General features: G+C 33.3%; 1 protein-coding gene across 2 annotated transcripts in view; it reads right to left on the bottom strand.

Moving 5' to 3' along the window:
* The window catches only part of LOC145304193 (uncharacterized), a 56,364-nt gene that overhangs the window by 29,595 nt on the left and 10,099 nt on the right, over nucleotides 1-16,670 (bottom strand). The window contains exons 11-17 of one of the 2 annotated variants that reach the window (XM_080146007.1): nucleotides 9,044-9,135; nucleotides 5,050-5,155; nucleotides 3,999-4,064; nucleotides 3,256-3,395; nucleotides 2,355-2,467; nucleotides 1,822-1,923; nucleotides 1,249-1,351 (exon numbers count right to left, since the gene is read on the bottom strand). In XM_080146007.1, coding sequence (XP_080002133.1) covers nucleotides 1,249-1,351; nucleotides 1,822-1,923; nucleotides 2,355-2,467; nucleotides 3,256-3,395; nucleotides 3,999-4,064; nucleotides 5,050-5,155; nucleotides 9,044-9,135 — 722 coding nt within the window. The remainder of the gene's footprint in view (nucleotides 1-1,248; nucleotides 1,352-1,821; nucleotides 1,924-2,354; nucleotides 2,468-3,255; nucleotides 3,396-3,998; nucleotides 4,065-5,049; nucleotides 5,156-9,043; nucleotides 9,136-16,670) is intronic. The other variant, XM_080146015.1, reaches the window with a different exon arrangement.

Here is a 16,670-nt window from a genome sequence, read left to right as displayed (position 1 = left end):
ATGGCTTCGAAAATGATTAATATCCGCTGGTTTATAATTGAGCTATATTTTAAAATTATGTATTCTTTCTTATTCCAAGCAATTTTCTACGAATAATATTATTATATAATTTAAGAACCATTACCAAGAATAAAAGAAAGCCCGGCTACTTTTGAATATTATTGTCTTTGTTTGTTTACAAACTAGCGGCTACGCCCATATAGGCCTCTAGGGGCACTTGAGGAGGGGAGAGTCGAATTTCATAACCCAATTTCTTATTTTAGATTTTAAAAGAAAAAGTAAGAAAATTTTAGTTAAAAAATTAAAAAAAAAAACATTTTTTGGGGGGGGGGTTAATTTTTTGGGGAGTTGGGGGTGTCCCACCCCCAAGAAAATGGTTATAAACCTTCCCGGGACCTATGAGAAGCTACCCTGTTAAGGAGAACCCGATCGGTTCAGCGGTTAGCGAGATCCTTCGGTACAAACAAACACACAAACATACAATCACACACACAGACACACAAACATCCTGTTACTTTATTATAAGGATATTATGTATTCTTTCTTATTTCAAGCAATTTTCTACGAATAATATTATTATACAATTTAAGAACCATTACCAAGAATAAAAGAAAGTCCGCCTACTTTGAATATAATTGTGTTTGTTTGTTTACAAATATATCCAATATGTATTTGCAGAGATATAATGGAATTGCACGATCCTCTTTATTGCATTTCAATACTTAATTAAAAATTGTTGGACTTTTCCTTATATGTGCAATGATAGGTATCTTTTATAAATATAACTTCATATGTTACAGAGATACCCTTTTAGGGAAATAGATATACATATATAGAAAAAAAAGCGAAGATAACAAAATGCAAAATACATAACTTCAGTGACTCACTGTAGAAAGCCCTTTTAGGTTGTTCTTTGTATGTGATTTATGTATGTGATCACAAGACGAGTGTGTCAAATTTTCAGCAAATAAACCTTTTCTCACATTAAGATAACATTTCAATGATTAGAAACTCCCCCCCCCCCCTTCTATATATCTAGAAAAAATATCCCTTATACCTAACAGATCCCATGCTTTAACCTGCGATTCCCTAACCCTGTAGGACTAAATACTGTACTAACTACAACCTAACCTGACCAAATATTTTTTTTTTTAAATGTAACCTTCCCTAATTTCCAATACTTTTCAAAATAAGGGTTAAGGATTTCAATGCTTGAAAGGAAAACTGCCACGATATTGTATGGTTTACCTGGTGGGTATAGCTGGAAGTTTTGACATCCATGTAGAAGGAAGCTGACCAGTTTCTACCCCAATTCGCCTCCTCTCGACTTTTCTCAACCAGCGAGTAAGATCTGAAATAACAAACATGACAACATCCACAAAAGCGAAGTTTAATAAATCAGACATAGAAAGAAACAGTGATAAATATGAAGAAACAATGATATCAATTCAATATTTAACGATATCTAACATTTAAAAAAAATTCCGTAAAATCTTATCCTAAAAGTACCTTATTATAGGATGTTTAATACGGACATTTTAAGACTTGGTTCTAGATATTCTTCGCTTATAAAAAGAATTGCATAAATTTCATAAAACCTTTTGATTGCAAGATCTGTGTATGGAATTCTATCTTTGCACTTAAATCAATTGTACCTTTTTGGGGCAAAGGGATTTCCCCTACTGTACCTATTTCTGTCGTACAGTAGCAAAAACCAATTTTAACGTCTTTATTTATTACACGAAATTGGTCTGAGGTTAAAAACTGAAACCTTTTCGACATCGAGAGGATGCTACAAAGTAACGGTTTCTACACATTTACCTTACAGTACATTTGGGAATGCAACCAGTCATATTGGACAGCTGGAGCCATCTAGCTTGCAGGGCTTTAGTTAAACTCTCGCTATATTTCCCAATTTGCTCCCTAGATGAAATAAAAAAGATTATTTCTATTTTTATAGAATACGCATGTAGCATTAAGGGACTCTGTCTCTTAGTGCTTTAAAAAAAGAAAATTAATAAACTAAAAAGAGCTATTGACTCCCTAAAAGCAGAACCCAATCGGCAAAGTAATTATTGTTTGAAAGGACAAATAAACGCTTATTTTTTTTTAATACTAGCAACTTCGCCCCTTGCATCTAGCATCTCTCAAGATGAAAGGGTAGTTAGAAAATAGCCTAAAACCATTCCAAGGCATAGATTTTTAAAAATTGGCTAAAACCTTCCATGATCCTATGTAAAACTTCCCAAAATGGATAACTTTAAACCTTCTGTAGGTGTTGAAATCTTAAGCTTCAGACAATAAAAACTTTACTAATTTATAAAATAGGATTTGTTACAGAAACTAAAATTCACCTTTTATAACAGCGTTGTGCTTTGCCGGGAGGTTGGCTGAACCAGTCCAGATGACAGCCGGCATCAGCAGCTACCCAGGTCAACACACAGTCACGGAAACTATAAGATGGATCCTGCAAACAAAGATGTTAACATTAAAAACTATGCTAGATTCTTAATTATATCAAGAAAAGGGCAATAAGTATTTATATCAATGGATACAGGATATACGGTTAAATTTTTAGTTAATTTAGCCTGTTGATAGAAACTTGGTCAGTTCATCCATCCAGTAGGAAGGAAGGGGATGGGGTAAAAGGGGTGGATGGGAGGTTTAGCAACTGCAACTTTCACTTTATTAGAGTACATGATAATCTGGTGTAACATTCAACTAATAATATATCCATTAATGTAACAGTGTCCAACTTTGTTTATTTCTGTTTGTATTAAATTTCCTTGCTGTGAAAAGGAATTTTAAATTGGAATTAAAAGAACTATTTAATTTAGTCAAAAAATAGAGGTGGGTAGCTAAGAATATCTTTAAACTACCAAAGGCAGTGTTTTGAACTATTCAACTTAAAAAAAGATAAATCCACAGTGACAAAAATCCAAGCATAACAAAGGGAAACAGTGTTTTCTTTTCAGTCCATGCATTCATTGATACGTTTGTTGAAGTTACGCCCAAGAGACGACGTACCCTTTAATTACACCACATTTAAATAGAAATTATTTCTATGCAGTGTGCAATCTAATCTGCAGTTCCTACGGTCAGTCACGGTATTGCCTCTACTTATTAAAAATCCATTCATAGTAGCAGTAGGTATTATTTTTTTGTTTTTAGAATAGCATTAAAAAGTTAAGATTCGAACCCGACACCTCCCTGACGGCAAGCAGACACCTTGATACCCAAAACTGTACTACATACCTCTGAGCAGGGTATATCATCCTTACTGATCTGTGTTTTCTGTTGCATGTAGAAGCTTCCTTCCCACTCAATATTTTTGGGCAGGAAGAACTGGTCACTCAGTCCTATACGTCCCATCTCAAGGCCGGGCCAGAATTGACCTAACAATTGGGTTTTTTTAGTAGCGCAACTATTCTTTAATTCTAAGGTTCCCTTGGGGAGCAGAGCTTTTATAACACCCCTCCCCATATTTATGAAATATATTGAAAATAAGTGGAGTAGTTTTTTAGTATTAGTAACAACTTAACGCTGATGAGGGGGAATTAACCTTGCGTGGGACTAATCTAACGGACGGACTGACTTAGATAAATTATAATATAGCTTGGTTATTAAGAATTGTTATCCCTTCTTAAACATGTTTTCTTAATTTTTATCTTAATAATATTTTACATACAATAAACCCTTTGATTGTATGACCCTTGGCTGTAAGTCCTGTTTATAAACAGGTTTCTAGCTCTAGTCGCGGGTTTAAAGTTATTTATTACAGACAGCTTAACAGGGACATTTCAATAAAAAATATTGAAACCAGTTTTGTTACATTTTTTTCAAAGTTTATGGAAAATTGACTGTAATACGATGCCATACTTGATTTTTCAGTATGGCTGAGAACCAATTCCGACTGATATCAATCGTTTTCGAAGCCATACTTGAAATCAAATAAATTTTCAACTAAGGTATTTTTCTTTGTTAGTATAAAAGTTTACCTCTATCGTGTAGATAAATATTATATCCGAGGAACCTCATTGGAGCAAATATCTTGTCTTTATCTCCTTAATGTAAACAAAAACATTGCGGGAACAAGTTCCATATCTTACAAGTTGGCTAAATTATACCCCCCCCCCCCCCGCCCTCAATAAAATAATACAGGGTCATCTGTTTATTTGAAGAAAAACTATTTAGCTTCCGGATTACTGATTTTTAAAGACAGAGAGACGGTGTTGAGGTAATTTTTATAAGGGGAGGGGGGGGGGGTGAAGTGAAGAATGTAAATGATTTTTGAAAACAAATGGAGGGTGGGGAGATTGTAATTTCAAAAATTGTTGTGATGCCTACAACTTTTTTAGTGGAGGATGTTAATATATTTTCTACCCCCCACATTCTTCCATTTATCTGATTTGGTTGGGGGGCTAGTCTACGGTCCAATTTGCAACAGAAGGATATTAAAAGCTAGCTTTAGTTGGTTTAAATTAAAGTATTTTATGTGACAGTCTTGCCAAGATAATTTAAATGCAACGAATTTTAAATTTTCAACACTAGAAACACACAAGTATTTAAAACTACTTAAACAATTTTGTTTCCATTTAAATAAAAGACAAAACTCTATGTAAAATACATAACAAAGATTAAATGCATGGAGAAAGGGGACAATAGACTATAAAACATAATTGAACCAAAATGTTTATAAACACGATCTCTCATTTGTTGGCTTCAAAATGTTGATTAATCTTATAAAATCTTGATCTAGAAGGTACTTTTCACTATTTTTTGCCAATAATAACCTACGTCAGACTGCAACATCACATTCAAGAATTTGAGTAAAGATTAACTTTATCATCCAATGTCCTATCACTATACAAGAAGCAGCTCATAGTGTCATTAAAAAAATACGTCATACAGTACAAATGACCAATGTTAGGCCAGTATAAATTTTACCAATTAAAATTAAAATGTATACTGGCCTATCATTGGTGATTTGTATTGTATGACGTCATTTTTATAGGCACTATAAGCTGCTTCTATATACATTGTACAAACCTAAAAGTGCATACAGTTGTCCTGTAACTCCTGGTTCCACATCCTTGGGAGGGTTGTAGGTGTGACACAGACCACTCCCCCAAGTGGATAGGTCAAACAATCCAACCTGGTAAAGAAAATATATTGTATATACCTTTATGGTGCTTTTACTTATCTATCTAACCTATCTCTTGTCCACAAAACCCCTTTATTATTGTCAATTTTTAAAGTAAACTACGGGGTACTATCCATGCGGGGCTCTACTTTCCTTTCTTTAATTATCCAACCTAATATAAGCAGCAAAAACACATTTTGTTAAAAATGTTTCGTTTTTAACCCAAATGCTATATGAGCGAATTAACAATCACTTAATATAAAAGGCAAGAAATCCTCAATCTTTTAATACTTTCTTATTTTAGAGCTGGTTGCAACCTCATTGACATCACTTTATTCCAAACTTTAGCTACATTATAAAATTTTTGCTGTGCTTCGCTCCCCGCTTGACAAATTCTAAGAACTAACCCAGGAATTTAAAGTCTTACAATAGGTCAATTTAATAATAATAGTTAGGGCAAATTACACCAAAGCAGTAGGCATGCCAATACTAGGGTTGTACCATCAGCAGAAGCTTCAACTGCGTAAGTTTGGAGTAGTGCGTGAAGTAGTTCGTGGAATCCCATGTGGTAGGCAAGGAATTTTATGTGGGTGGAATTCCATGTGGATCAAAATATCTGTGAATTCTCTAACAGATATATCTTTAATACGGATTAAAATAGATATCAGATAAATACTTTTATCTAAAATATTTTTAAATATAAGAATGAATAATGACGAATAATACGTTTATTTGAAGTAAAGTTTCCTATTTTGTCAAATAAATTCCATTGAAGTATTTTTTAGGTAGGGGACGTGCTTTGATGATTTGGAGGCTTTGAGGATGGGTAACACACTTTATGCTGGCAACTCTTTACATTGCCATGAAGGGATTAAGTAAAACATGTCAATTACATCTTAAAATTAACAACAACAAAAAAATAATTTACCGCGCATGCCAATTTAGCATCCATTTTAAATAGTCTGGACACCCCTTTTGATTTTTGTGAATGGGTGTACAAAAATTATAGGTGCTTGGCAAAAAAACTGCGCACGCCACTGAAAAAATCTAAAGAATTCCAATTGATCCTTTTTTCATTAAAATCCTTTTTATAATATCCTATTTTTGATATATATTTATATATATTATATTTATCATATTAATAGTATTTAGAAGAAATAAATTCCTCATTAAAATACTATAAACTATTTGTAAATAGTTTTGAAGTTAATTAAAATAAGGGAAGAGAAGTCAATGTCTAACCCCCTTCAGAGGGCCCAAACCTGAGGTGCCAAAACCCTGTAGAACACGGGCTACCTAATAACCTAACCTGACTAAAGTATTAACAAACAAAACATGAAAATTCCCCCCCCCCCCTCCGCCCTCTCCGGCCCCTCCTTAATTTGAATTATTAGAAGGTGGTTTATTTGCTCCAGGTGACAATTGGAGGTCATTTGCAGTACAATTTGTATACTTAGGGATCTAAGAGATGGGAAAATGGACAATAAATTGATATATCACCTTATTAGGATAAATCAAACTCATACAAATTGAAGTTATTGGTTTTACCATTAAATCCTGTTACAACCTCCCCCCCCCCCCCTCCCTTTCTCCAGAAAAAAAACATTAATACATAGTTAGATTGGGGGAGTGCCTTGGCCCAAACAGGCAAAACTAATTCCCAATCAAAAAGGGTTGTGCAATCAATCAAAGGGTTGGTTGTCTGTAAGACATTTGGCTGCGTATAATGATGCATTTCATAGACAACATTTGGTTCAGAGATACATCAAACCAGGATCTAATTGTGTCAAGCGATATATAATTACTTGCATGTTGCACCAGATTTTCATGTACTCTTGTAAAGATTTGCTTGCAGCTGGCTAAAATAATGATAACCCCCACCCACTCCCTTTCCCAATCTCCTTTCCTCCTACTGGATGAACAAACTGAACAATAAATGATGTCCATGTTAGCAACCTAAATTGACGACAAATTTTCCTCATCCATGTATGTTCTATATCCATTGTCCCTAACTAACTGTGGACGCACTACTGTGTATCTGGCACCATCAAAAATGTATAAAAATAGTTTCATATTCTTACGAGCACGGCTACTCTTCAATTCGTGGTTGCTGCTTGGTCTATCTGTCTGTCGGTTGACGTAAGACAAAATATAACAATTATCTAACAATCTAAAAATGTAAGCAAACTAAGAATAGGAATAGTAAAATACTAAAACTTGATGAAATAGAAGTTTTCCTAAGATATCATGGTTAACAATTTACAATATAAATTTCCTACTGATTGCGTCTTATTGAATCTAGGCGCTCCGTATTCAAAGATCGAAAAATTGTCTAAAACCATCTCTTAACCTAAATCTAAAATTTAATAAGTCTGAAACCATCCAAGGACCTGTGTGAGGCCTTCCTAAAATGGAGAACTCAATCGATTCCGAAGTTAATGAAATCTTGAAAATCTTAAAGGGATATTTATCTTATCGTCCTTGTAATATTTAGCATTTTCTCAAACCTTTCATGTGACTTATAAAACATTCAATATAAAGTTATTTGACATGTCTTAATATTGAGTATATAAGAGTGAAAATGCAGGGAGGAAGGTGACATTGGGCTGTTTATTACACTAGTCCCCAAAGTTTTATAATAACATTTTCTTATTCGTTGGATTAACAACTTTGTGACTTTTTTAATTTTAATTTTGTTGATTAAGTTGATTGTTAAATCGTTTCAACTACTAATTGTAATCTACAGAAGGGGTACTTTTGTGTATCATCATTGGGGATGTACATTAATTTTTCGGACATTGTTTTACCGTTTAGATACCTGGTGAAAATGTTTATGTGTGTGAGAGAGAGAAAGATTGGCACACTATTTTCATAAACAAATAAAGTTGATTGTACTAACAACAATGATGACAACATCCATAAGTAGTATAGCGGTGATCAGCTGTATAAAACAATAATGATAATATTTCACCTGTAAAATTTAATGACTTCATAGCATTACTAATTAACTATAGAACAATAAAATCATACATAGCCCATAAAAAAACTTCACCAAAAAAATCATATTTATATATTTAGATGCTAAGAAAATGCATAAACTTGATGCAGGTCATAGGATCTATGTAAGTATACATAAAATTTCAGCTTTCTATCTTAAACAATAAGAAATAAGCATAAACATAAACTTACATGGAAAAAGCAAACTATAGAGTAACTACGCTACCAAAAAAGCTCGCTGGCACAGTATTTTTATGAGAAGATTATATTTTTGTAAAAAAAATCATCAAAGCAGTAGACAATTATACACAAAAGAAAATTTTCTTTATTACTGTAAATATATTAAAAATTGATTTCAATAAAAGAATGCAAACTTTGTTTGTGCAAAGGCATAGTGTGGGATGAAACAAATTGTCAAAACTTACGAAACAAATAATAAATTTGCACCAAAAATAGATTTGATTTTAGTTTATTCAATTTTATAAGAAGAATGAATGAAAGATTTCAAATTTTAAAAATATATTTTAATTTGTGTATTTTAGACTAAATCAACGTATTTGAGTATTAAAACATATATCCTCATAAATTAACAAGATGTTTTTCTATCTATTTGTGTATGTCGAGGGATTACCTTACCCATTGAACCGTTATGGTCCCGGGAGAATTTATGACTATGTTGTAGAAAGGTACTAACACTCTGCCAAAAAATGCCCCTTCTTATTATTAATGATTATATAATTACTATTCCATCTTTAGAAAAAGTACATATTCTCTAAAAAATAAAATAGAAGGGTCGAGTTGCCCCCAAACTCCAACTCGTATGGCCCCAAGTGCTCCTAGAGACCCCTAGAAGGAACTAGTATTAAATAATGGGATAAAATAAAATATATAAAAAAGTCATACCTCCCAATATTCGTCATTAGCAGCAATATTATATTCACTGTTGAACTTGGCTTTCTGTCCAGTACACGCGGGGTCACAGTAGCCCCATTGACCTAAACAATATTATATTCACTGTTGAACTTGGCTTTCTGTCCAGTACACGCGGGATCACAGTAGCCCCATTGACCTAAACAATATTATATTCACTGTTGAACTTGGCTTTCTGTCCAGTACACGCGGGATCACAGTAGCCCCATTGACCTAAACAATATCATATTCACTGTTGAACTTGGCTTTCTGTCCAGTACACGCGGGATCACAGTAGCCCCATTGACCTAAACAATATTATATTCACTGTTGAACTTGGCTTTCTGTCCAGTACACGCGGGATCACAGTAGCCCCATTGACCTAAACAATATTATATTCACTGTTGAACTTGGCTTTCTGTCCAGTACACGCGGGGTCACAGTAGCCCCATTGACCTAAACAATATCATATTCACTATTGAACTTGGCTTTCTGTCCAGTACACGCGGGGTCACAGTAGCCCCATTGACCTAAACAATATTATATTCACTATTGAACTTGGCTTTCTGTCCAGTACACGTGGGGTCACAGTAGTCCCATTGACCTAAACAATATCATATTCACTATTGAACTTGGCTTTCTGTCCAGTACACGCGGGATCACAGTAGCCCCATTGACCTAAACAATATCATATTCACTATTGAACTTGGCTTTCTGTCCAGTACACGCGGGATCACAGTAGCCCCATTGATCTAAACAATATCATATTCACTATTGAACTTGGCTTTCTGTCCAGTACATGCGGGGTCGCAGTAGCCCCATTGACCTAAACAATATTAACTTCACTGTTGAACTAGGCTTTCTGTTCATGCATGCGGGGTCACAGTAGCCCCATTGACCTAAACAATATCATATTTACTATTGAACTTAGCTTTCTGTCCAGTACACGCGGGGTCACAGTAGCCCCATTGACCTAAACAATACTGTAATGAATTTCAGACCTTAGAGTTCCAAGTCGAGCATAGTAACCCTTCCTATTATAAAATAAATCAAAAACAAGGGGAGGGTGTAGACTTTAGTTTCTTTGTTAATTAGTTTTAGTCTGGTTGGGTTAGACTATATTGGATATTTGAAGCCCCAAGGGACCGAGGCTTAGGGGGGAAAACAAACCACACTTCCCCATATTTTTTTATTTTTTCCAAAAATGATGAGTTGGGAAAGGGGACATTGCTCGATAGACACTTTGAAAGATAGTACCTAAATACATTTTTTTGGGTCTTTAACAGGCAGTTTTCTTCAGCTTCTAAAACCGGTAATGTTCTTTAGTAAATACATTTTTACTATGAATGATTCAATAATGTATATTCTAAAATATTATTAAATGAAAATATTTATTTTTTTCCAATCTCCGACTTCATACTTTTCAAAAATACATACAGGATACTATGTTTAAATGTTTTAAAAAGTACAAAAAATATATATGGGTACATTTTATTTGATTCATTCAGTTATCATAATAGAAATGAATAAGATCGTGTAAGTCCACTACAGGAAAGCTTTTATTAAACACATGTGAAGCTCAACTAAAATGGAGAACTCAAGCTTAAGGTAAAAAAACTTCTTTATACAGTAGGATATCTAATTTAATTTTACTACTTCATCTGTGTATGGACTATAGTTCATCTTTCTCATGATTTTTTAGTGTAAAGGTCTGCCTAGGGTAGCTTAATCTAGTTGTCAACATATATGGATTGAAAAGTGTTTTTTCTTAAAGAATTGCATAAAATGAAATCTTATTTTTTACACCTACTTGTTTTTAAATAATATGAATGTCTTTTCAGGGCCCGACAGTCACCAATGTTCTGTTATTTAACTTCTATAGATGCCTTACTTATTAGACGGATTAACGATTAAAGATTATAAAACAGCTTATATGTAAAAGAGTGCAATTAGTGCACAGAACCGCCAGAACGTCCAGAAATTATTCTCCAGTATGGCTGTGCAATCGATTAATATCCCCTTGATAAGAACCGGTTGTCAGCCATACTGAAAAATCATGTATAGCATCATATAATTTCGTTTTCTAGCGGCTGCTGAGCTCTGCTTATCGTGCAAAAACATATTTTTGTTTATAAATAAAAAGGACAATGGCTTTCCAAAGTACCCAGAGCATTACAATGATAGTAACGTGTCTACATGCTGTCGGGAAGGTGTCGGACTCGAGTCTTAACCTTACCACGTCCTAGTAGAGACGTTAAAAATGGTACCTATTGCAGCTATGTTATGCGCATAACATTAATAGAAATTACATTAAGGAACGCAATGGACCTTAAAAAGGTAGAACTTAATACCAGGCACAGTTAGGACAGACAAAGGTCGTGCAATTAAATGATTGGTTGTCTATTCGGCGTTGCTTTACCTAATTATCCTGCTGTTTGTATAAAAAAGAAGTTGACACTAAGTTTTTTAGTTATCATTGGTTGTTGTAACAGTTTGGATATTTGAATATAATTTTAAGCATAAACATTGTTTTCTTTCTCTTTACCACCAATTCCCCTGCTTTGCCACTCAAAAATTAAATGAAAATACTATTAAATAAATAAACATAAAAATTATTTAATCCCTATTTATCGAAATAATGACAAAAGGATGACAACATCCAAAGATTAAGATTTATAAAACAAAACATATTTTTTTCTTTTGTTGCATGACAGTCATACCGACAGAACATGTGAGTTGTAAAATGAATTATCTTTGAAAAAGGGAATCTTCACAAAGAAATCAGCTTTCTATCTAAGTAGTAGCCTAAGAAATCGCATTTCCCCCAAAGCGTTACAGACTGACAAACTTACAGACGGACTGTCGGACAGACAGAGATATTGGAGTAAATTACATAGTAGCTCCAGAATACGGAAATAAGGATTTATGATTCCAGGAGCAATTTTTAATTCTTAAAAATGTCTAAACTCGAACATAATAGTTGGAAACAAATCACAAAGTATAACAGAAGTTTCTCAGTACAATTGAAAATAAAACGAATTATTTTTGAATTCGAACATTTTTTAAATTGGAGATGAAATTTTTTTATTTGAAATAAATTGACAGAATATATTTTGAATATTGAGAAGTAGCTACTTTCAGTAGACTATATAATTCTTTTTGAATGTTGTTCAGAAATGTATCTATCTGAATAGTTGGCGCTTTCACATAAAGTGCCCTGTTGTGCACTATTACCCAACCCTAATCATTTAATAAATTGTACATATGTTGGGGGGAGGAGTTGGGTTATTGCACCGCAGTAAATAGCCCCGCAGGGGTTAGCATATAGAAATAATAACTAATGATTTTAAACATAAGCGGGTTATCAGTGCTCAACAGGAACTTTGTTTGAAATAACCTAATATTTTTTTAATCATAAAAAACACTTAGATTATAGAATCAATAGATGTTTAATTAAAAGCGAAGCTTTTCTATAATTAGGGTCGGTCCGTCCGTACGTCTGTACGTCCGTAACGGATTGCTCTTTTCGTAAATTTAGGCATGTTAGAATTGTCCTACCGATTTCAAACTTTGCATTGTGATTCCTGTAGTTGTCAGGTACGAGTTAGAAAGCGTTACCAAAAAGTCTGTAAGTCCATTTTAAACAATTTGCTTTTTAACTTTTTTAACAACAAATTTGTATGTGATAAAATTGTCCGATTGGTCTGATTCTTGGAATACTAATTCCTAAGACAAAAAATTACATCGTAATAAGCAAAGCATCTCTATAATTAAGTCCTTAAAATGTAAGTATGTGCTTAAACAATATCCTGTATTTAAGCAGTTTTTCAAGAGATCTACTTACAATTTTGTTTTGAGCGACTTTAAAACATTTATATTCTGATCCAGTTCTGACACTCTACTCAAGTGCTAATGTTCGTTTGTCCTAACGTTTCAGAGCTTCGCTTTTATGGATGTTGTCTTCCTATTTTTAAAAGAAATTAATGTCCTATTAATAATCCTATATTTGTTTTGCCTGTAGCTTAAACTATTGATGACTACTCAGCCAATTGACTTCTTTATTCAAAACTAGCGGCTTCGACCCTAGCCTCTAGGGGCTTTGCCCCAAGAGGTAATTAAAAAAATAAAAAATTAAGTACTACTGATGCTGCCAGTAGTTTTATGTGAACTTACCTAACCATATTCTTTTTTTGATTTTGGGGGGGTTGGGGGTGTCCCATCCCCCCAAGAAAATATCTTAAAACCACCACAGGACCAATAGGTATATACCCTGAAGAGTAGAATCCGATCGGTTCAGTGGTTACCGAGATCTTAAGGGACAGACGTACATACAGACATCATTCTTCTTTGTATTATAGATAGTTTCCGAAATATAATATCTATCTTATTCAGGGAGTGTGGGTTGGTAAAATTAATCTTCCATTAACCCATTCATTTATACCTAAGGTCTGAGTAAACGCATGTACAGAAAATTATGGGTAAACACTTAAAGATCCTAGGATAGGTAAATATAAGGAATCTTTGGATCTAGGGCAGTTCAAGGTAAAATGTCCCCAAAAATCTATGAACTTTAAAGTTTTCCTAACAGCCAAACAGGAAATAAAAAGAATGGAAAATAAATCTTTAGTTTAGGGAGGAGATTTTTCTAGGGGCGATATCTCTAGGTTGGATGGAGGTAAATAAAATTACCCCCAAAATAGTTTGAAATGACCTTTAGAAATATTCAATGTAAAAGAAAATCATATCAGTTAAGCGGTTAGCGAGATCCTTTGCTAATACTTTTATGAATGGATATCATATCATTAGAAACCAATTATTTATTTAATTAGGAAGAATATCAATTTTTCTTTTAATAACCCATCCCTTACCTCTGACACACAATATAATGCAATATAAGTGTAAAGAGATGTTCTTAAGTGTAAGAAAATAAACACTACACTAAAACCCTATATTATTACAGGGAGAGAGAGGATAAGTGTAAAGAAAATAAACACTACACTAAAACCCTATATTATTACAGGGAGGGAGAGAATAAGTGTAAAGAAAATAAACACTACACTAAAACCCTATATTATTACAGGGAGGGAGAGGATAAGTGTAAAGAAAATAAACACTACACTAAAACCCTATATTATTACAGGGAGGGAGAGGATAAGTGTAAAGAAAATAAACACTACACTAAAACCCTATATTATCACAGGGGAGAGGATAAGTATAAAGAAAATAAAAACTACACTAAAACCCTATATTATCACAGGGATGGAGAGGATAAGTGTAAAGAAAATAAACACTACACTAAAACCCTATATTATTACAGGGAGGGAGAGGATAAGTGTAATGAAAATAAACACTACACTAAAACCCTATATTATTACAGGGAGGGAGAGGATAAGTGTAAAGAAAATAAACACTACACTAAAACCCTATATTATTACAGGGAGGGAGAGGATAAGTGTAAATAAAATAAACACTACACTAAAACCCTATATTATTACAGGGATGGAGAGGATAAGTGTAAAGAAAATAAACACTACACTAAAACCCTATATTATTACAGGGAGGGAGAGGATAAGTGTAAATAAAATAAACACTACACTAAGACCCTATATTATCACAGGGTTGGAGAGGATAAGTGTAAAGAAAATAAACACTACACTAAAACCCTATATTATTACAGGGAGGGAGAGGATAAGTGTAAAGAAAATAAACACTACACTAAAACCCTATATTATCACAGGGGAGAGGATAAGTATAAAGAAAATAAAAACTACACTAAAACCCTATATTATCACAGGGTTGGAGAGGATAAGTGTAAAGAAAATAAACACTACACTAAAACCCTATATTATCACAGGGATGGAGAGGATAAGTGTAAAGAAAATAAACACTACACTAAAACCCTATATTATTACAGGGAGGGAGAGGATAAGTGTAATGAAAATAAACACTACACTAAAACCCTATATTATTACAGGGAGGGAGAGGATAAGTGTAATGAAAATAAACACTACACTAAAACCCTATATTATTACAGGGAGGGAGAGGATAAGTGTAAAGAAAATAAACACTACACTAAAACCCTATATTATTACAGGGAGGGAGAGGATAAGTGTAAAGAAAATAAACACTACACTAAAACCCTATATTATCACAGGGGAGAGGATAAGTATAAAGAAAATAAAAACTACACTAAAACCCTATATTATCACAGGGATGGAGAGGATAAGTGTAAAGAAAATAAACACTACACTAAAACCCTATATTATTACAGGGAGGGAGAGGATAAGTGTAATGAAAATAAACACTACACTAAAACCCTATATTATTACAGGGAGGGAGAGGATAAGTGTAAAGAAAATAAACACTACACTAAAACCCTATATTATTACAGGGAGGGAGAGGATAAGTGTAAATAAAATAAACACTACACTAAAACCCTATATTATTACAGGGATGGAGAGGATAAGTGTAAAGAAAATAAACACTACACTAAAACCCTATATTATTACAGGGAGGGAGAGGATAAGTGTAAATAAAATAAACACTACACTAAGACCCTATATTATCACAGGGTTGGAGAGGATAAGTGTAAAGAAAATAAACACTACACTAAAACCCTATATTATTACAGGGAGGGAGAGGATAAGTGTAAAGAAAATAAACACTACACTAAAACCCTATATTATCACAGGGGAGAGGATAAGTATAAAGAAAATAAAAACTACACTAAAACCCTATATTATCACAGGGTTGGAGAGGATAAGTGTAAAGAAAATAAACACTACACTAAAACCCTATATTATCACAGGGATGGAGAGGATAAGTGTAAAGAAAATAAACACTACACTAAAACCCTATATTATTACAGGGAGGGAGAGGATAAGTGTAATGAAAATAAACACTACACTAAAACCCTATATTATTACAGGGAGGGAGAGGATAAGTGTAATGAAAATAAACACTACACTAAAACCCTATATTATTACAGGGAGGGAGAGGATAAGTGTAAAGAAAATAAACACTACACTAAAACTAAAAAAATATTCTTCAAACCTTCTTAATAAATTGATATACATTCCCATTACCCATCTGCAAATGAAAATTACTTGTTTAAAAGTGTAGGCACTGCTAGTTTGAACCTATCAATCAAGATTTCATAATTAGTCGAAGTTGTTAAGGTAACAAATGAAAGACCAATATGATTTACAGTCCAATGTCCCCTCCCTCCCTGCGAAGTTTAACATATATGAATTTGGACGATAAGAAACATTAAACTTTACTTTTTCAATAAAACCTATATCTCTCATATTTTTAGATATTAGATAGTAGATACAAGATAAAGTTTCATAGGTATGATGTTCTAAAATATTCTGTTTTTTGACGCAAGCAATACGAGAAGTAAAAACATAAACAATGTGATAAATATAGTCTTTCATATATACGCGTGTACAAAAACTATCCTGTAGAAATTAATATTTAAACAACATATCAGAGGTGGATTCTCAAAAAAAAATCTTATGTTAATAACCCTTATATGATTTTGTTTAATTTTTGTAGATTTTTAAAGTCATTTTGGTGGATTTTTCACGAAAACAATTTTGCCCCACTAAGCGATTAGTGG

The sequence above is a fragment of the Acartia tonsa genome, chromosome 2 (assembly GCF_053477335.1).
Source record: "Acartia tonsa isolate MP-2025a chromosome 2, ASM5347733v1, whole genome shotgun sequence".
NCBI lineage: Eukaryota > Metazoa > Arthropoda > Copepoda > Calanoida > Acartiidae > Acartia > Acartia tonsa.
This window is presented reverse-complemented; position numbering and strand designations above follow the sequence as displayed.